At 56.3% G+C, this 20,156-nt stretch overlaps 1 protein-coding gene across 8 annotated transcripts; it reads left to right on the forward strand.

Moving 5' to 3' along the window:
* The first annotated feature begins 54 nt into the window (after positions 1-54).
* STKLD1 (serine/threonine kinase like domain containing 1) lies at positions 55-20,152 on the forward strand. 8 transcript variants are annotated; one of them, XM_025475690.3, is made up of 20 exons: positions 55-210; positions 1,954-2,040; positions 4,250-4,294; positions 5,582-5,656; positions 7,185-7,286; positions 9,353-9,423; positions 10,194-10,309; positions 11,469-11,587; positions 12,267-12,430; positions 12,791-12,889; positions 13,049-13,179; positions 14,165-14,248; positions 15,568-15,717; positions 16,000-16,140; positions 16,877-17,005; positions 17,579-17,707; positions 17,776-17,904; positions 19,002-19,139; positions 19,390-19,469; positions 19,774-20,152. In XM_025475690.3, the coding sequence occupies exons 1-20, from the start codon at positions 196-198 to the stop codon at positions 19,861-19,863; spliced, it is 2,094 nt and encodes a 697-aa protein (XP_025331475.1). In that variant the 5' UTR covers positions 55-195; the 3' UTR covers positions 19,864-20,152. The 8 variants fall into 8 exon arrangements, with proteins under 8 accessions (XP_025331475.1, XP_048970333.1, XP_048970334.1 ...); XM_049114373.1 differs by having other exon boundaries at positions 56-210; positions 15,601-15,717; XM_049114378.1 differs by lacking the exon at positions 55-210 and adding an exon at positions 412-471.
* The last annotated feature ends 4 nt before the right edge of the window (positions 20,153-20,156 follow it).

Below are 20,156 nucleotides of genomic sequence, written 5' to 3' on the forward strand. Positions count from 1 at the left end.
CGCGCGCCGCACGCAGCCGCCCCGCCCGCCGCCCGCAGGCCCCGCCCCCGGGGTGGGGGCTGGGCCGCTCGGCCGGACGCGGTCTCTGCTGAGCGCGCTCAGGGGAGGGTCCGCGCGCCGGCCAGGGGGGGCGCAGCCGCGGCCCCCGCGGAGGGAGACGAGGCTGGGAGTCCCGCCCCCCCCGCTGCAGCCGCGATGGAGAAGTACCAGGTGCCAAGTTGTTCCCTGGCGGGGGGGCAGGGGCGACGAGTACGCGCCAGTTCGGTGCGAGCCAGGGACCCGGACCCCGCCACCTCCCCGCCCCCGACTGGTTTACCGGTCACAGCCGGGTCACAGCCCCACAGCCTCCCGGGGACCCGGACACACACCCCCTCCCACCTCCCCACCCGCCTACTGGTTTACCGGTCACAGCCCCTGGAGAGGGCCAGGGTCAGCCATCAGCGCGTACGGTGACCTCGGCTACCTTCGGAGGTGACCTCCCGGCTGCCCTTTGGTCTCTGAGCCTGTTTTCCCCTCTCTAGAATGATGGATGAAATGAAGGACTGGCCATCCCCGTCTGTCTGAATAGCTGATGGAAAAGAGCTCCACCTCTCCCACTCATGGGTCCCCAGGACTCCGTAAAGCGTCCAAAATTCAGTATCAGGAGCCCCCATACTCCTAATACAGCACATCAGTAGTCCTGGGTAGGAGGACTTTAGCCTTTTCCAGGGCCTGCGAAAATGTATGAGACTTGAAAAATTCATAAAACAAAAGGAAAGCTGCAAAATAAAAATGAATGGATGTTTAACTGCTTCTATACATAATGGCAACTTTATTAAGTGTTGTAAGATTCAGTCTTTGTAAAAATGTCATTAATTTGAAAACAATCTGTAGATTGGTTTTTTTCTCACTTTGTGAGCACTCCATTTGTGTGGGAGGACTCCCAGGAGTCAGCTGGTGGTAAAGGAGACAAGTTTCTGGGGCCCAGTGAATTGTAAAGGCAAAGTGACCTTTTCAGGAAAAAATAACGACAGACCCTATCTGAGATACAAGTGTGTTTTACTGTTTAGCCCGCCGCTTAAGAGGGCCAAGGTATGTGCATTCGTAGACTGGCTTACGCTGCTCAGGACGTGGTCCCCAAAATTCCCTAAGCGGGATTCGGACTGCAGAATCCAAGACTTGCCTGGCTCTGAGAGCCCCTAGACTCCGGGTTCCATCTCCTGCGTCCACTCCCCTGTATCTTGCCAGGCTTCCTCCATCCTCCCACAGAAGTAATCCCAGCAGCCACCCCACCCCATGGCCCATGGGCTCTCTGCACAGAGTTCTGACATGGCAGCTGTCTCTCTGGGGGTTTGGTCCAAAGCACAGGCTCTGGAGTCAGACCCCAGAGTTCCAGTCCAATCCAGGCCATCTAACTTATTAGCACTAGCACCTCAGTCCCTGTGTGCCTCAGTTTCCATCTAACTTATTAGCACTAGCAACTCGGTCCCTGTGTGCCTCAGTTTCCTCGGTGTGAACAATGGCGATAGCAATAGTGCTGCTCATAGGCGGTGGCTGTAAAGTGCTTGGCCCAGTGCCAGGCCACTCATGGCTGTGACTATGCACCAATTATAGACCATTTAGTTGTTTGTTTGGATGCTCAGTTTGGAGGTGGATGCTGGAAGCTGGGGGAATAGGGGAATAGAGTGAATAAAGCTCTGCCCCAGGGAGGTGCTGGCTCTTGGGTGCCCACTGGTCCCTGCTGCAGATTGGAGAAGGGTGTGGGGTGGAAAGAGGTCCAGAATTGGCACCCGAGAGATGGGCTTGGGTTCCTCAACCTTCTGGGCATTTCCTGCTCTGAAAAATGTGGTGGAGATGCTTGTTCTCCCGGCCTGCAGGAGAAATTGGGGCCAGAAAAGGTGTCGGGGCTAAGCATACTTTGAAAAGTCAATAGCCTGTGCGTTTCCTGAAAGCTGCTCTTTCTCTTGCTGGTAGATTTTGGGCCGGCTGAGTCCTGGGGCCTTGGGGGTGAACCTGGTGGTAGAGGAAAAAAAAAACAAAGTAAAGCACGTGATAAAGCAGGTAAGAGGTGGCTCCTGTGTGGGTGGTCCCCCCAAACATACACGCATCATCCCCATGTTAGGGAAAGGTTTCCTGACATGACAACTGGTTCCTCTCCACCAGCAGTCACAGAGGCAAATCCAGTCAAGGGTAGACATGGGGGTGGCATGAGGCTCCTCAGGCTTCCTGGCACATCTGACTCTCTCACCTGGTTGGAGAAGGAATGCTCATTTGTCCTTCAATGACAACAGCAACTATCCGTATGGTTTATTCAGTAGGTGCTTCATGCCAGGCTCATATTAATCTCCCACAGCTCTGCAAAGCTGGGATAGGGAGACTTGGGGAGGCTGCAGGCTAGCCAATGTCACACAACTCCCAAGAGGATTTGAACTCAGGCTACCTCAGCGGGGCCACCATTTTACCAAAGGGGAGCCACGACCAGGGTGGAGGAGGGGTGGGCAGGGACTTGCCCAAGGTCACTGGATGCTAAGGGCAGGACTGGCATGGCAGGGTGGGGTACGGACCTGCAGGGGGACAGCCCTTTGTGCATCCGAGTTAGGGTGGTCCAGATGAACAGAGTGAGTGGGAGAAGAGAACTGCCATAAAAGAGTCCTTGGTATCCCCTTGTGGTACCCGGCGCTGGCTGGTAGACCATGGGATTGGGGGTGGCTGTGCACATGGAAGAGCCTTGTTGGCATCAGCTGCTGGGGTCGCTTCTGTGCAGCCAGGCCTCTTGCCTGTGGAGCCACTCAGCAGCCTCTACCCCAGGAGGCCAGGCCCAGAGTCCTTACCTTCCTCCCACTCTGTGGGCCCATGGGCTGGCTGTGGGGCCGGCCCCATTGTGTCATGGGCCAGTGGGGCAGGAGCCCACTGCCTTCTGGGCAATCAAGGAGCTTTTTAAAAAGCCAGTCAGTCTTCCTTATTAAAAAATAAATTAATTAAATAAAGATGGGGATTGGCTGCAGATAGGGATTTGTGTCTCCTTCTAGTCTTTTCCCTAAACTTTGTTTTGACAAGAACACCACAGAGGTTGATAATGTACCTTTTCCCACTTAGCATATGGCAAACACCATTTCATGCCACTGACACAGCTTCCTCCTTTATTGGCTCTGGTGGCTGTGTGACCCCATCCGCTCCATATGCTGCCACTGACCCAACCATCCCCTTGTGTATGATAAGCACTTAGCCTGTTCTTGATTTTTCACTCTTTATAAACAACTCTGATAAGCAAAATTTTTGAGGATCCATTATATCCTTTGGGATAAATTCCTAGGGGTCGGGCCTGTAGGTCAAAAGATGTGACATTCTGAGGGCTTTCGGTATGTTTTGGCTAGATTCACCTATAAGCATGAGTCCTGGAACAGGAGGAAGGGAAGACAGACCCGCAGTGCTGCTGTGTCTGGGGTCTGTGAGGATCTGGGAATGAGCCACCATCTCTGCATTTTCATCTACGATCACCCTCAACTACAAGAGTTCATTGTTTGGAAGTCTTATGAGCAAAAGCTCTGGGGGAGGGTCTGGTAGTAGATGTGGTGCTAAGATGCACCTGCAGTCTATGCCACCAAATATGTCAGAGACTGGATGCTTGATGCTCCCCTTCCCACCCACCACCCTTTCTCTCTCACATTCCCTCACTGCCCCACATTCAGGGACAGGGACAGTGTTCCCAATTGGGGTAAGGAATGAAGTGGTGAGGTTGATGCTTTGCCAACCAGAGCAGAGCTGTTTGGCTCTAGGGGCAACACATTTTTTTCTTTCCTGCTTTCAAGATGGTCTGAGAATGGATCCTCTAATGATTGCTCAGAGTTTACAGTTTGCTATCCCAAACTTATCCTTGCAACAGGATCAAAGATGTTCTCATTGCCCAAAGCATGGCCTCATCTGGTGCCATGTGGTAGAAGCCTGGCATCCCTGTGAATGATGGTGGTGGTGATGGTGATGGTGGTGAAGGTGATGATGATTGGTAATGATGGTGGTGAAGGTGATGATGATTAGTGGTGATGATGAAGGTGGTGGTGATTGGTAGTGATGGTGGTGAAGGTGATGATGATGAAGGTGATGATGATTGGTGGTGATGGTGGTGAAGGTGATGATGCTGATGGAGATAGTGGTGATATTGATGGTGATGTTGATAATGGTGATTGTGGGGATGGTGATGATGGTGATGATGGTGGTGGTGGTGATGGGCAGACTACATGTTCACTGAGTTAGTGCTCTTGCACCCCTACAGGTGGAATGTATTGATGAGCATCATGCCAACAAGGCCCTGGAGGAGGTAATTCACTGGGTAGTTTCTCTCTAAAGGACATGAAGCAGAACACACAGAGTTGGTCCCATCCTCTCCTGTGGGATGACTGGATAGAAGCCTTGGTGGAGGCATGGAGGGTCAGAACCAGTTCTTGCCCTATTCTATGAAGCCAGAATCCCCCAGGTCACAAAAGGAGTCTGTGCCCAAAACATTCATTTATAAATCAAGGTGCAGACAGCTTAGAATACAGGTTCTCAGAGATGATAAAGTTCCAATGCTGGCTGGATCCCCAGGCTAATCTACCACAAGCCATCTTTTAAAATATTGTTCCTTCAATTATAAAAATATTAGTCACAGCAGAAAATTTGGGAAGTACAGAATTGTCTACCAAAGAAAATGTACCTTCTTTTATATTCCTTCAATCTGCCAGTCAGAACCAACAAGAACATCCTGCTTTATAGTAACAGCAATGCCAGCTGCGTGCACTTGGATTTGCTGGACAAAGGCTTGGAGTAGTTTTTCTTTGCTTCCTTCAAATCTCCCAGGAAGCAAACATGACCCTCCTATTTAATGGTTACTTGTTTGCCTTCTTCCCAGAATCCCCGGCTCCTGAGCTTTGCCCGCAAATGGCTGTCCGGTCCACAGTGCGACTGCTATACAGGGAGGGACCCAGGCTGCATCCTGACAAAGTGGAGAGACAGTGGGAGACTCTCCCCACTTATCACGGCTGTGTGCCTCCCTGTTCCCTTTCCCAGCCCACGAGGCGACGGGCTCTCGCAGCCAGCCTGCCCCCAGCAGTGACCGTGCCCCTGGCTCCCGGTGGCCTCTGCAGCCGTTGCTGCAGCCCGACTGTGTGCGTCCTCCAAGCACCTCCAACCAGGAGCCGGGCCTGGGGCCTCAAGTGTGCGCACCCAGGAAGCCAGCTGGGCACAAGGGCACCTTCTCCAGATGCTCCTGACCATGATTTCTTTCCTCTGTGTCAGGCACTTTGCCTGCACCAGCTCCCGTTAGCCTTCTCGACTCCCCTGTGAGGCAGATACCACAGTCACTGCCATTTTCAGATGAGGCTAGAGGCTCAGAGAGGTTGAGAAGCCTCTGCTCAGTCACACAACACAGCTGGCACAGGCTGGAGAGATGGGCCCCCCGCCGGACTGTCTGGCTCTGAAGCACAAGGCTGCACGCCCTCCTCATGCTTACCCCACAGCCCTGTTCAAACAGGAGCTTGTGTTTGGGCTGGGAGGCCTGACCTAGAAGCACTAGCTGAGAAGCGGTGTTTCTGGAACATCTTCTACTTCCTCTGCTCTCTCCCCACAGCTGATGCCGCTGCTGAAGCTCCGGCACGCCCACATCTCCATATACCAGGAGCTGTTCATCATGTGGAACAGTGAGGTGGGTCAGAGCCCATGCCTTTGGGCTCGGCTGGCATTCAGTGCCCCCAGGACCAAGCGAGCTGAGCACAGGGCACCCCAGCGCTGTTAACCCCCTGAGCAGTTGTGACCGTGACTCTAAATGTGGCTGCCCCTGACTCAGCACTTCCTGGGGCCCCCGGGGGCTCTCTGGGGGTCATCTCACATGAGCCTCCAGTAGTCTCAGCCTAGGGGGGTTGGTGTACGACTTTAAAGAAGAAATAGAAGCTAAGAGAAAGATGTCCGTCCTGGTTACCCACCCAGCCCTTGGCGCAGCCAGGAGGAGAGGCCTGGCAGCCTGATGCCGGTGCCCTGTGCGTTCAGCCTCTGAGCTCATTCTGCAGCCCGAGGCTCAGGGAGTCTAGTCCGCCCTCTGAAGGTGGAGCTTTTGACTTTTGTAGAAGGAGCAGCCCTTAGGAAGCCAGTCCCCGCTTTTCCCCCTTACGTGCCATCAAATTGTCCTGGGTCCCTGGACCCCCGACTTCTGCAGCTCCCGTAGCTTATTAAGCTGCATGGTTATCCTCAGACCCCCGGGAGATCTGCAGGGTTGGAAGTACTATCCTCATTTCCCTGGGGCTCAGAGAGGTTAAGGAGCTCTCTAAGACCACACAGCCAGTGACAGCTGAGTGGGGAAAAATAACAAAACAAACAAATACAGCTAAGTGGTGGGATTCAAACCAGGATGTTGTAAAGCCCCCATGCCCTATGCTTCACCCCATAGGCTGTATGACTTGTCTTTACAGGGATCCAGAATGTAGCAAATTATTCCAAACGGGCCTGAGATGCAGGGGGAGGTCTAGCTGGGACAGTGCAGGCAGCCTAGAGGTGAAGAGAGGCGGCAGGGCTTCTTGGCCAGTGTTGGCCCATCATGGGAGCTCTACATTAGCATCCTTATCTGGGGTGCACAGCCAAGGGTTTGAGCAGGAGTGGAGGGTCCCCTCGTACACGTTCTCCCTCTTCAGCTGGACCCTAAGGAAAGCCGTAGGGAGGGGCCATCTCTGTGTGCACCCCGGGTATTTTTTGAGCACCCATAACACTCTCAAGGAGGCACAGAAAAGCCAAGAAGACATTTCACTGTGGAAGAAGCAGCAAGGTCCGCTGCGAGCCCTGAGTTGAGGCCCCTGACCTGGTCTCCTGGAATTCCATCCGGGGCCAGCGCCTCTGGGGGAGGAGACGGAACAACGCTGAGCCCTGAAGAATGAATAGTTACCCTGGGAAGCGACGGGGTCCCAGGCATGGTGGCCAGAAGCCCCGGAGGTCCAGGCTGCTCTCAGAAACGTCTGAGGGGCTTAGTGTAGACGGAGCTGGGGTGGAGGCAGAGGAGAGGACAGATGAGCCAGAGGCTGAGCACCTCAGGAGCCGCTCTTGAGGGGCACTCCTACCTCACCGCTGGCAGTGCTTCCAGAACCACCACAGAGGGTGGCCCAGTGGAGGGAAGCCATGGACCAGGTAACCTGGGCTTCTGGGGGCCAGGACCGCGGCATCCGGCTAAGGCTTCATGTCCCCACCAGATCTGCTCTCTGTTCCTCTGCCTGGTGATGGACTATAACGATGGAAGCTTCCAGGAGATTATCCAGAAGAAGAGGGAGACAAGGACAATCATTGACTCTGAGGTAAGACAGGCTCTCTAGGACACCAGGCCTGGGGACCACCTGGGTCTTGTATGTCCCAGGCTCACTCGGGTGCCAGGGGGGCAGAGGGCAAGGTAGACGCTACTGGAGTCTGGCTTTATTTTTTCTTATATTTACCTGTGGAGGTGTGTGCATAGTATAAAGTGCACAAGACTTAAGTGCACTGCTTGGTGCACTGTACCTGGGCATACACTCATATAACCTCCTGCAGATCGAGATGCAGAACACTCCAGAGGTCCCTGTCCATGTCTGCGGTTGGGTTTCTGCCTCCAAAGGTCCTTCTACCTGCCCTGAAGTTCCCAGCACTGGACTCACACACATGTCATCATTTGTGTCGGATTTCGTGCACGAGTGTATCAGGAAATCATCCCTGCTGGGGCTACGTGCCCCTAGTCTGTGCACAGCCTAGTGCTGTGAGCGTGCAGCCTGTTTCCGGGGACTCATGAACAGGGTTGCCATGAACACTGCTGGGTGTGCGCATCCTTTCTGGATGCATCCCTAGGTGTGCAGTTGCTGGGTCATAGAGCTGGTGTATGTGTAGCTTTAGTAGATATTCCAATTTCCAGGATCATTTAGTTCACTTGGGGTTACTCCCAGCACAATTTGTAAGCATTCCAGTTCCTATTTCCTGGCCAACACTTCAGTCTTTCTCATTTTAATTAAAAATTGCATTTTAATTTGAGTTACTTTTTAAAATTTTTATTTATTTGAGAAAGACAGAGTGCGCGTGAGAAAGAGTGCAAGTGAGAAAGCACGAGCAGGGGGAGTAGCAGAGGGAGACAGAGAAGCAGGGAGCCTGATTCAGGGCTGGGTCCCAGGACCCCAGGATCATGACCTGAGCTGAAGGCGGATGGTTAACCAAGTAAGCCACGCAGGCGCCCCTTTCATTTGAATTAAATTCACCATTTAATGGTGCTTTTTAGCCATTTGGATTTTGTGTCTGTTCGAGTCTTGTGTGCATTTAAACATTGGGGTTGTCTTTTCTCACTGGTCTATAGGTTTTGTTCACATATTATGGATGCGGGCATCCAGACTGCCTTCTCCCAGACTGTGGTTTGACAGTTCATTTTTTAAACCATATCTTGATGAAAAGAACTTCTTAATTATAACAAAGTCCGTTTAGCAATGCTTCTTTATTTGACAGCGCCTTTGACCTCATGTGAGAGCCTGTTCTATCCCAAGGTCATGAAGATATTTTCCTGTTGTCTTTTGACCTTGGTCATTTCTGCTTTCACGCTAGGCCTATGATCTACCTGCTTTTGCTCTTAGCACCCCTCTGCTGGGGTGGGGGTGGGTCTCTGTGCACCACCTTGCCCCCCTGAGGGCTTCTGAGGGGCATGCAGCTCCCCTCCCAGCGTGGACCTCAGGGTAGGCTCTCCCCTTAGTGGGGTTTCAAACTTTGTTAGTGGTAGAACCCTTACAAGCACAAAATGTTCTCAGAAACCCAGTAAGGAAGGCAAAGCTACTGTAATCAGGGGCGTGGGAGGACTAGTGGAAGGTGGAGTGGGAAGAAGCCTGGGGTCCTGTTCACTCAGCCCCTCTCTGATGTGCCTGGGTGGAATCTAGGGTTCCTAGGAACGTGGTTTGAAAATCACTGTGCTGGAAACTAGACGGATCTCATGTCTGACACAAAGTGTTTCCAGAACGTTCTTTGTCAGAGCTCTTCTCATTCTGATGACATAGAGAGGCAAGCCCAGAGTCAGCAATAAAGGCTTCGATTATCTCTGACACCCACAAGGCCCATTGGCCCCAAGGGGTGGGGCACAGGCTGGGGTGTCTCTGGCATGGAGACCAGGAGTGTGGGGTCTGGAAACTGGGGCATTGCCCTGGCTAAGATGACTGTACCGCCTGGAGAGCTGCGTACACTTTAGCCTGAAGGGAACCTGAAGTACAAATGTCTTGCACTGGCTCTGAGCTTTTCTGTAGCTGTGGACCTGTTTTAAGAAGTGAGGAGAGAATGTGCTGTGACCTTGCAGGCTGCTTTGAGGGGTCGCTGTCCTGCTGCTGGGAGACCCCTCGCATCCTGGCATCTCTCACTTTTTCTGCAGTGGATGCAGAACATGTTGGGCCAGGTGTTGGACGCTCTGGAATACCTGCACCAGTTAGACATCGTCCACAGGTGACCAGGGGGTGGGGTGAGCAGGCTGCTTTGGGACAGAGGGCACTGAGTCCCCTTGGTAGTCGGTACCCCCCGGGCAGGGCCGGGGGAGAGAGGTGTGGCTGGGGTCAGTGCAGCACCTTCACAGAGCACCTCCCAGGCTTGAAGAGCATGCCACCCCCTCCACGTCACCTGCAGTGATTCACCAGCTCTGTCCAGTGTACACTGACCCGGGCAGGTGGGTTCTAAAGTGCAGGGAAAGCAGCCAGATAACAGCGCTCGGAGGAAGAGATTAGGCTGCGTGCTGTGGCCTCCGGTCTGAGCTTTAGACCCACCTGCAGCCCGGCTTCAGTCGCGCTCTGGCATCCATAGTCCAAAGGCGCTGGGAGTGGCTTTGGTTTGGGTGAGTATCAGACCTGCAGGAGGACAGAGAACCACGTGGACCATCCGGGCGAAGACAACGCTTCCAACTTAGTGTTAATGTCAGTGAACAATACAAAATGGTTGGGAACCTGGTCCCAACACAAATGCACCCCCAAGAGGTGGAAGGGAATGAAGGAGATGTTAATGGAGAAGCTGCAGGATTAGGTGTCTTCCTATTTGTAGTTGGCTTATTGTCTTGCCACTTAAAATAACTGAGTATATTTTATTTCTGTAGGAAACGCTATTTAAAAAGTGGGCTGCAAAGGGGGCGTTGTTGAGAGAGGAGCAGGGCTGGATGGGGTGGGGCACAGAGTGTGAGGATTGAGGGGTGCTGGCCCCCAGACCAAAGTCCTGCCTTTTGGTTTCAGGAATCTTAAGCCCTCCAACATAGTCCTTGTCAGCAGCAACCACTGCAAATTACAGGACCTGAGCTCCAACACAATGATGACAGACAAAGCCAAATGGAACATCCGCGCGGAGGAAGGTGGCCAGGGGTCCTCCCAGGCTGCTGGACAGCAGTGACTAGGGAACAGGGGGTGGGGAGTGGTCACCCGGGTGGGGTCAGTCACTCCTAGAGCCCAGAGGCAGTGACCCAAGCTGGAACAAGGCAACCTCAACCTCCACTTGCTCAGGAGGCCCCCACAGACCCCCATGGGCTTATGTGGGCTCCAAAGGGACCCCCTTTCCCAAGTTATAACTGAGCAGGGGGGTGGGTGCAAGTGGGGCTCAAGAGACACCCAGAAAATGTTAATCTTCATATGGAAGGAGAAGAACGGCCTCAGAAGGAGATGGGGGCTAGTGGGTGCCAGGCATTGGTAAGAGCCAGATTACCTTACTGAGTCCTAAAGGTCACCAAGGAGATGGTAGACGTGGGGCAAAGGGAGCTGGGCTTGAAGCCATACCAGCTGTCAGAAAGCAGAGAGTAACTGTCTTGAGAATTTCAGAGTCCCACGTGCACAGAATAAATGGACGGATGGATGCATGGACAGACAGACAGGTGGATGGATGGATGCACAGATGGACAGACAGGTGGACAGATGGGTGGGTGGATGGATGAATGCACAGATGGACAGACAGGTGGATGGGTGGATGCATGGATGCATGGACGGACAGACAGGTGGACGGATGGGTGGGTAGATGGATGGATGCACGGAGGGACAGATGGGTGGGTGGATGGGTATGTGGGCAGACCTCCTAGATGTGTGCGGGGGGCAGGGGTCCCTGGAATCCACCCCGTACTATTTGGCTGGGGAAGGAAGGTCCAGAGAGAGGGGGCTGCCTGAGGTCTGTCAGGCACTAACACTGATGGCCCCGCCCTTGTGGCTCGTTGTCTGGGGTTCAGGTTTAGGGACTAGGATGGGGCAGCTGGCATCTTGCCTCCGGGTTCTGGCCTTTGGAGGAGCAAGGTGTTTGAAGAGCGTAGAGGTTCCAGCCTCCCTGGCACATGCCCCTCTGGACCATGTCTGCGCCCTCCTGGGCCCATTGAAGAGTGCGTGCCCGCCCGGGCCAGCCTCACTGGCTGAAGACCTGGCCCTCTTCCTTTGACTCCATAGATAGCAGCTCCCTACTTCCCCTCGCTTGCTGAGCCACTCGCTCCCCCAGGGGCACGGGCTCACCCATCCGACACCTTCTTCTGCCCACAGACCCTTTCCAGAAGTCCTGGATGGCCCCCGAAGCCCTTGACTTCTCCTTCAGCCAGAAAGTTGATATCTGGTCCCTAGGCTGCATCATTCTTGACATGGCCAGCTGCTCCTTCATAGATGTGAGCTGCCTTCTGTCCCCCATGCACCCGGACTCCACACCCCACATCCCCAAAAGCCAGCCCTGCCTACTTTGCCTCAAAGGGGCTCACTCTCTCCACCTGCATCCTCCTGCCTTGCTCTATGCCTCCAAGGGGCTGTGAGGACCACCCCACCCCACCCCTGCACCATCCAGCTGCTGTGCAGACCCCCCCACCACATACAGCTGCTGTGCAGACCTCCTGCCCTATCCCGGCTGCTGTGTGGACCCCCTGGCCCCATCTCAGCTGCTGTGCAGACCCCCCCCCCATCCTGGCTGCTGTGTGGACAACCCCCTGTGCCCCGTCCCCACTGCTGGGGCACCCACACTCACCCTTGGCATGGTGATGACGTCCATGGTTGAGACATTTAGGCCCCAGGGCTAGCCCTCACGGGTGGGGGAGGAGGGGTCCATCCCTGTGCTCTCCCTACCTCCTTATGGGTGAGAAAGTGAGTTGAGGTGCACAGCGGCCCCGGCAGGAGGTAGGCCACGGGAAATTGCACCTCGGTGGGCCTGACCACACAGGGGCTGTTTATAGTCACCCAGGGACCCCAGGTGGCTGTGCAGCCTCCTGGCCCCAGCCTCCTGCCTCTGGCCGTCTTGCTGGCTCACCCTGGGGCACCATTGGGTTGGGCCAACGGGGCAGTGTTGTGTCTGTGCAGAGAGCAGAGGGCCTGCTTCTACGGAAGTCCATCAGGAGCCACCAGGACAGCCTGCAGGGCGTCCTGAAGACCATGGAGGAGAAGAAGATCCCGGATGCGAAAACCTTCGGGTCACTTTTGCCTTTGATGCTGCAGATCAACCCCTCAGAGCGAATAACAATCAGGTGAGCTCAGGGGCCAGCGGTTCTCTCTGGCCATCTCTCCGGCGGAGTACCTGCCACCTGGCATTTTAACGCCACAAACACACCGGTTCATCCGTGGACTGCCGGCTTTTCCAAGCATGGGCATCCCGAACTGCAGCTGCGGGTGACCTGGCACGCACACCTTTGAGCCCTGAAGCCAACAGAACCGATGGCTCTCCGTCGGGTATGGAGACACGGCCCTGAGGGCCAGGAAGACGTTCTAATTGTATGTTATCCTAAAATGAGAAGCAAAGAAGGAACATACGACCGTGAATCCAGCCTGGGTTGGATTCACCTTTATGCTAATAGAGTTGTACAATCTGATTTTTCAATATATTTTAGGGAGGAAGGGGCACACACGGGCAGAAGTGCAGGCGCCTCAGCCCTGCCCAACATCACCCCACCCCCGCCCTGGGGAGCAAGCCCGGGGCCCCTCCGGAGGTAGGGCTGCTGGGGTGCCAGCTGGGCGTGCTGGCAATGGTGGGAGAAAGGCTGCCTAGTGGAGGCCCAAACAGGAGGGTGACGGACCTGCATTGGCCAGCCTGCCTGCGAGGGGGCAGGGGCCCAGCAGAGCCCAGCGGCATGTCCCCTCCCCTCCAGGGAGGTGATCCACATCACCTTCGTGATCAGCAACTTCCAGTCTTCCAGCATAGCTGTGACCCTGCACCGGCAGGTGGTGCCCGCCTTCATCACTGACCTGCTGCTGGACAGCAACATCGCCAGCATTTTAGGTAATGGCGGGGATCCAACGGGGGAGGGTCTCAGCTCCGGGGGGCGGTGCTTGCCCCCCCAAACCCAGGCCCCTGGACTGCTCCTGACATGTGGCCAGGGGGTCAGAAGGCTTCCGAACTCCACTGAGGGTGCTGCCAGTGACCTGGCACCCTACTCGCTCACCACACAGCCCCATGTCTCCACTGAGTGCCCCCGCCGGGGGGTTCCTCACAGCTCCCAGCACCATGACCACACAACCGCCACTCCCCAGGTCTTGGGTCTCGGGGTGGGTCTAGAGGCCACCTTCAGGCCCGAGACCAGCTCCTTGCTCGCCCCTCCTCTCCGTCTGTGGCTCCCTGCCTGGCCACCTATGACAGGGGACCCTCCCCGCATCTGCCACCTCCGCCCCCACGTCTGGGGAGGGGATGCTCACAAGGCCCTAGCTTCTGTTTCGCTGGGTCTCATGGCCAGGGCTTTGGAGGCAGGCAGGCAGCTAGGCCAGTGGAAGCTCATCACCCATGAATGAGTGGCCTTGAATGAGTCATTTGCTCATGTGGAGGAAGGAGCACCACAGGGCCCATTTGTGGGATACTCCGAGGTGCACGATGCCCAGACATGAGTGGAGCAGGGGTTCTAAGTGGGACGAGGAAGGGATCTCCAATGTGCACAGCTGGACACTGCAGCTTGTTTTGGGGGCTGGAGTCATTTGTTATAAGTCAAAGGCCAAAGGCCCTGCAGGGAGGCTCAAGAGGAGCAGCAGAAAGAACCTGGGCTTAGGGGAGAGCTCTGGCCATCTTGAGCCTTGAGTGAGGCCCCAAGATGGGCTTGGGTTGGACTCTGGACCAGCTGCTAGGCCTGCAAAGTGGGGGTGGTAAGAGCCCCACTCACGCCCTGTCACATAGATGTGTGAGCAGTGTGGTGCCTGCAGATAGGCGCCAGGTGCCCGGCCCTCAGGAGGGTCCCTGAGCCAGCCGGGCTCCTCCCATGCTGTCCTGTCTCCTGCAGAGGTGATGCAGAGCTTCTCCAGCAGACCCGAAGTCCAGCTCAGAGCCATGAAGAGGCTCCTAAGAATGCCTGAGAATCAGCTAGGTAGAGACCCCGTGCGCCCACTTTCCCCAGCTGCTCCAGGGCACACCCTGCGGGATGGCCCTTCACACCAACCTGTCCTACACCTTTGAGCCTTATGTCCCCACCTGCTTGAATGGACAACCTGGAATTCACGTCACCCCTTTTACCCAGCAAAGGGAGGATGGGGTGGCTCGGTACCGTTTGTTTGGGAGTCTCCAGGGCATCGCACACGGGCCCCCAGACTTCACATGGTTTTCACGGATTCTGAGTAAGGATCCCACATCTCCCACCATTTCTATCGATGGCTGAGTCGTTGCCAGTTGCCCGGGATTATAAATGGTACTGTACTGACCACCCCGGAGCATAGGATGTGTGCCTAGATGCTCAGGGTGTGAGCATTTCATAGTTTCACAGATACCACAGATTGCTGACCAACTTACCCACCTATCATATCAAGAGTGCAGGACACGCTGTCTTCCCCATACTGTCCAACAAGGAAAACTCCTTTCTTTTAAATTTTGCCAAAATAGGGTTTCATAAAATCTCTCCATTCAACTTGCCTCACCAGCCTGAATATTCTATTTACTCATCCATCCGTCCATCCATCCATCCATCCGTTCTCCCCATCTAACTATCTACCCATCTGTCCATCTGTCCTTCCATGGAGGGTCTACTCCTGTGGCTGGGGCATCGGAGATGGCAGAGGCGCACACTGGCCACTCGCCTTTCCCCCTTTTTCATCCTTGACCCCTCCTGGAGCTAGGCTGGGAGACTGTGCCCCAGAGCCACCATGCCCGCCCCAGCCAGCCTCGTTTGGGGGCAGGTTAGCTGAGCTGGGCCTGCAGGTGCCAGTGTCCTTGTTCTGGCTGTTCTCACTGCAAGCCTGTGATGGACGGCTTGCGCTCCCCACTCTTCCAGGGTGCAGAGACCAAGGGAGGCAAACGAAGCAGCAGTGGGGAAGGAGACAGGACCCTCAGCCACCTGCCACCGCCTCCCACCCCCTCCCCTGGGCAGTGGCAGAGGAAGGTCCGCGAGACACACAGATGCCCACACTCAGGGCAGTTAGGGCCACGGGCTTGAGGCAGACCGGCTGGGTTCAGAGCAAGTACTTTCATGTTCCTGACCCTGCTTGTTCACCTGTAAGGGGGTGATGGGAAGCTCCACCTGAGAGAGCTGCTGGAAGATGCCCGTGGCAGACACATAGTGAATGCTCATCGAGCATGTTCTTTCCTCACCTACTCATCCGTCTGGGGGCCCATGTGCGATGCCCTGGAGACGCCCGGCACTGTCAGGTTCCCTGGCCTGGTCCGTACACCCTTCCTGCCCACCCCACTCCCTAGGCCAAGGCTCACCTTGGTACCCCGCCCTGGCAGGCCTGCCGTGGCCCATGGAGGTGGTGGAGGTGCTGGTCACCATCATGAAGCAGCACGAGAGGATCCTCGACATACAGCTGTATGCCTGCTCCCTGCTGCTGCGCAGCCTGGGTCAAGGTGGGTGCCGAACCGCGTGTTGACCCTGCATACTGTTCCCAACCCAGCTGCACAGTGCCACTTACTCACCAACTGTGTGGGCTGGGTAGATGCCTGCTCCTTCTGTCCTTCACCCTGTCACATAGCAAGCCCTTCCCGGGACCTGCTCCAGAACAAGGCTGACCTTGGCTTCCTCCGTGCCAAGTGGGGGCCCTGCCCCCCCACCAGGGAGGGAGCACACCTACAGGTTACCTGCCCCATGATCCCCAAGTTTGCGAGGTAACCTTCCCTTGGCCCGAGCAGCACTGGCGCAGGACCCGGCAGCCGAGGTGCTGAGCAACAGCTCCGTCATCTCCGTCCTTCTGAGCATCATGCAGAGCCACCCCAATTCAGAGCCGCTCCTTGTCATGGTCTACAGCCTGCTCACCATCATCTCCAGCCAGGGTGGGTGCGCCTGGCCATCCCCACTCAGCCAGGGCTAGGGCACAGTGGGGGGACTGTGTCTGCTCCCCAGATGGCACAGGTGCACTGCCTTTGGTGGGTCTGTTCCACATGCTTGCTCTTTTTTTTCTCTTGATGGAAAGCTTCCATGTGACGGTCAATTGTTCTCCACAAATGTGCAGACATCAACCGGGTGCCAGGGACCAGTGTGGGCTTCACACTGCCATCTCCCGCCTTGTTCATCTCCATTTCTCAGAGCACTGGGGCTCCTGAGGCCACTGGCCTGGCAGGCAGTGGGTCGTACACAGCTTACATTGCTCCCACCCAGCTCCTCGGGCCCAGGGATACTCACCTGGAGGCCCGTGGCCAGGGAGACACCAGCACTCTGCTCCTCCCCACACCTGACAGGAGCCCACTCTGGGGGCTAAGCAGGGGCACAATGAACTGGCATGTTAGAACAGCAGGTGTAAATGAGAGCCATCAGGCAGGAGGCCCAGGCCTGCTGTGTGTGGCCCCAGCCCCATGGAGGAATGGGCAGTACTGGGACTGGTGACCCCAGGGACGGACCACATTGTCTGGCTTTGGGGCCCCACACTGGGTATGAGCCCAGAGTGGACACCCAGACACGCAGGCTGCACGGGCCTGCTGTGAGCAAGGACAACAGAGGGAGGTGATGCACAGGGAAGGCTTCCTGGAGGAGGGGGTTCTCCATGAGCCTAATTACAGGGCTCACCCACAGAATCAGCCTCAGAGAAGCTGCAGAAGGCTGGGCTGTTTGAGCATATCCTGGAGCACCTGAGCACCTTCCCCACGAACAGGGACGTGTGCATCAATGGCCTGAGCCTGCTCTGGGCCCTGCTGGTGGATGGTGAGGGGCCCTCCTCCTGCTCTCCTGCCTGGGGCTGCTGTCCTCGCCATTCCCTCATCACCTCTGAGACTTCAGGGCCTCCACGGCCGCCCCTTCCATGCTTCAGGACCAGGGCCCACAAAAGGCTCTTCTGCGAGCCTGGAAGCAGACAAACAGCAAGGAGGGGAGGAGGGTGGGCTGCAGCCAGTGGAGCAGGGCCTCCTGCCCTGGGGGGTCCCTCTACTGCCACCCATCCTGGGGTGGCCTGGGCAGCCCCTGGTCTCTGAAGGCAGCTGGGCATTAGCATCCCTCCCAGGCTGTGCTGCATCCTCCCCTCCAGGCCCCGTCTCCCCAGCAGCCAGCTGAGCGTTTCCCCTGGGAAAGGGAGCTCCAGCCACCAAGAGCCTAGGAAACCAGAGAGTGCTGCCCACACCCAGCAGGCACAGTTCCCAAGACCCTTCCGGCCAGTAGTTTTTCCCCTCCCCCACCAACTTTGACTCTTGTTCTTGGTGTGGGAAGGAGGGGTGTGGGGCCATGTATACAGCAGGCACTTGGCAGCTAGGTGTCCCCTCCTCTCTCCCGTCCTGGTTCCAGCTATCATTGTGGACAAGACCCCTTTGGAGAAAGCTCCAGCCCTCGTTGCTGAGATGCTGGCCACCTACCCCAAGGACGTGGAGATGGCGGAAGCAGGCTGTGCAGTCTTCTGGCTGCTGTCCCTGCTAGGTGAGCAGCTGGGCTGAGAAGCGGGGCCCACCCACAAGGCCGTGACGCCTGAACGAGGCCCCCTGCAGGTTGCATAGAGGAGCACCAGTTTGAAGACGTGGTGGCACTGTTCCTGCAAAGCATCCAGCTGTGCCAGGACAGAGTCCCACTGGTAAACAACGCCTACCGGGGACTGGCCAGACTTGCAAAGATGTCAGGTGAGCCTGGTTGTGGACGGGGTACCACTAGGAGCTAGGGGCAGAGCTTGATAAAGCATGTCCAACCAACCCCAAAGCAAACACACATGTGAAAAATCAAGAAAAAGAACAATCTGTAGTCCCTTCATCCAGAAGTTGCCATGGAGACTCGTCATATACTTTTTTCTTAATGCTCTACTGATAGTCTTTCCCTGTTCATGAATACATATTTGGTCTGCGCAGGTAATCCTGTAAGTTTAGCTTATCAAACACCCCAAGAGACAGGTCCCACCTCCTTAACAGCTGGTTACTTGGTGCACAGCGCCTGGCACTGTGACTGCTTCATGGCACCACAACCCCTCAGAGACATTTGGGGCCTGGGCACTGGGCAGGGTTGCCAGCTGGTGTGTGAGGGGTGCTTCAGTCCCCCCAAGGTCCAGGACAGGTGTGCAGGGTGGGCCAGGCCAGGCTGGGGGCCAAGGGCCAGCCAGGCCTCTGTCCACTTCTCAACCTGAAGCTGTCTGGGCCCTAGGAAGGGAGCACAGCCACCCTCACTCCTGGGAGGGAGGTTCCAAGGAACTCGGGCAGGGTCTTCCTTCCTGGTTAGACACCCAGGGCTCCAGACCCATTCCCCAGCCTGAGGTCCTACCAATGCAGGTGTGTATCAGCTACTGAGGTCCTGAGGAACCTGGCTTAGCAATGGAGGAGGGGTGGTCAAGCCTGGGACCAGTCTGGGAAAGAATGGGCTTTGCCCCCTATTGGCTGGGACACTCAAGTTGTCCCACTTGAGCATCAGATCCCCAGGCCTCCAGCCCTCAGGAATTGGTCTAACCCTAACAGGGTGTACGTGCAGCTTTGGGGCTCCCCTGGCACCCACCCTCTAGGCACTCTCTGCAATGCGTCCCAGCACTTCTTGTGCCCACGGGCTGGGACCACCCCTCTGGCAGGAGCCTTTTGCTGGGAGAGGGAGGTGGGGACATGCTGGCCTCAGATGTCCCTAGGGGATAGGAAACTGTGGCCTCCCCTGCCAGTGGCTGAGGTCCCTGCTATCCTAAGCATGTTGGGTTTTCTCAATGACCCTGAAAACTCGCTACCACCGTCACCCCACTTCCCTCCAGAGCTGGCAGCCTTGCACGTGGTAGCAGCAGAGGGCAGTAGCGGCCTCAACCTCATCAAGGAGACCTATGAGCTCCACAAGGATGACCCCGAGGTGGTAGAGAATGTGTGCATGCTGCTGGCCCACCTGGCTTCCTACAGTGAGAACCCCCTCTCCCCACCACCCCTCCCAGCTCTAACCGAACTGCAACATCCTGTCAAGAGAACTCACTAGGCACCAGGCACCGTGCCCACCCGCTCCTGAGCCCCCGAGACAGAGCGTGGGGCACACCGAGCCTGAGCCGGATAGGCCCAGCCTTGTCACACTGGCCTCCTCAAAGTGCCCCGGCCGGGGTTGGGGGTATCAGGTTGGCTGTGCCCTGACCTAAGGACCCTCTGCTCTGCCCACAGAGGAGATCCTGCCTGAGCTGGTGTCCAATGGGATCCAGCCCCTGGTCCAGGAGATCAAGGAGCGCTTCACCTCCAGCCTGGTGAGTATCAGCAGGGACCCACAAGCCAGGGCTCCCACCTGCCCCTCAGCCAGATCCCAGGGGCACTGAATCCAGTGGCTCAGAATGAGATTTTGTGTAGCACAGACTCAAATCTGTATATGTGGTTTTTGATGACTCCTTCCCTAGTAGTGAGTCCATGTCTCTGACTCTGCCCAAATGCCCCAAACCTAAAGGGTGGAGACTTTCAGACCTCTCCACTGAAAGGCAGATCATCACAAAAATACCTACTCCTAGGCCCCCAGAGTGTCCACAGCAACAGTGCCTGCTGGTTTTCTCTTCCCAGGAGCTGGTTTCATACGCAGAGACGGTGCTCCTCAGCCTAGAGGCCAACACGCCACCAGGCTCCGCGGGAGGAGAGTCAGGCCTGCCGTGAGGCGGCAGGCCCCCCGAAGCCTCCCACCCCCTGCCCCTTCTCTCCTGTCCTTTCTTTCCTTGTACATCCCTGGAGCTGCCCAGTGAATGGTTTTCCTTAGGGTTGGGGGGGGCAACGTCACTTGACTTTTCTTGGGGATGAGGCCCAAGGCTGGAGCCTGGTGGGGCTCTGCGGGCTCGGATTGGCAGGCGCCACACAGGCCTTGGCCCTGGCCCGCTCAGGGAGGCAGCTGGACACAGTGGGCCTTTGGGGCCATCCTAAATGAGGGAAACAGTAACCTCCACAAACTTCAC

Source organism: Canis lupus, chromosome 9, assembly GCF_003254725.2.
Source record: "Canis lupus dingo isolate Sandy chromosome 9, ASM325472v2, whole genome shotgun sequence".
NCBI classification, from domain to species: domain Eukaryota; kingdom Metazoa; phylum Chordata; class Mammalia; order Carnivora; family Canidae; genus Canis; species Canis lupus.

Bases quoted from the DNA above. Each gene is read 5' to 3' on its own strand.
- STKLD1 (XM_025475690.3), top strand. The intron at 5,657-7,184 runs GTGGGTCAGAGC...TGTCCCCACCAG, and splicing joins TCATCATGTGGAACAGTGAG to ATCTGCTCTCTGTTCCTCTG. The intron at 17,006-17,578 runs GTGAGGGGCCCT...TCCTGGTTCCAG, and splicing joins CTGGGCCCTGCTGGTGGATG to CTATCATTGTGGACAAGACC.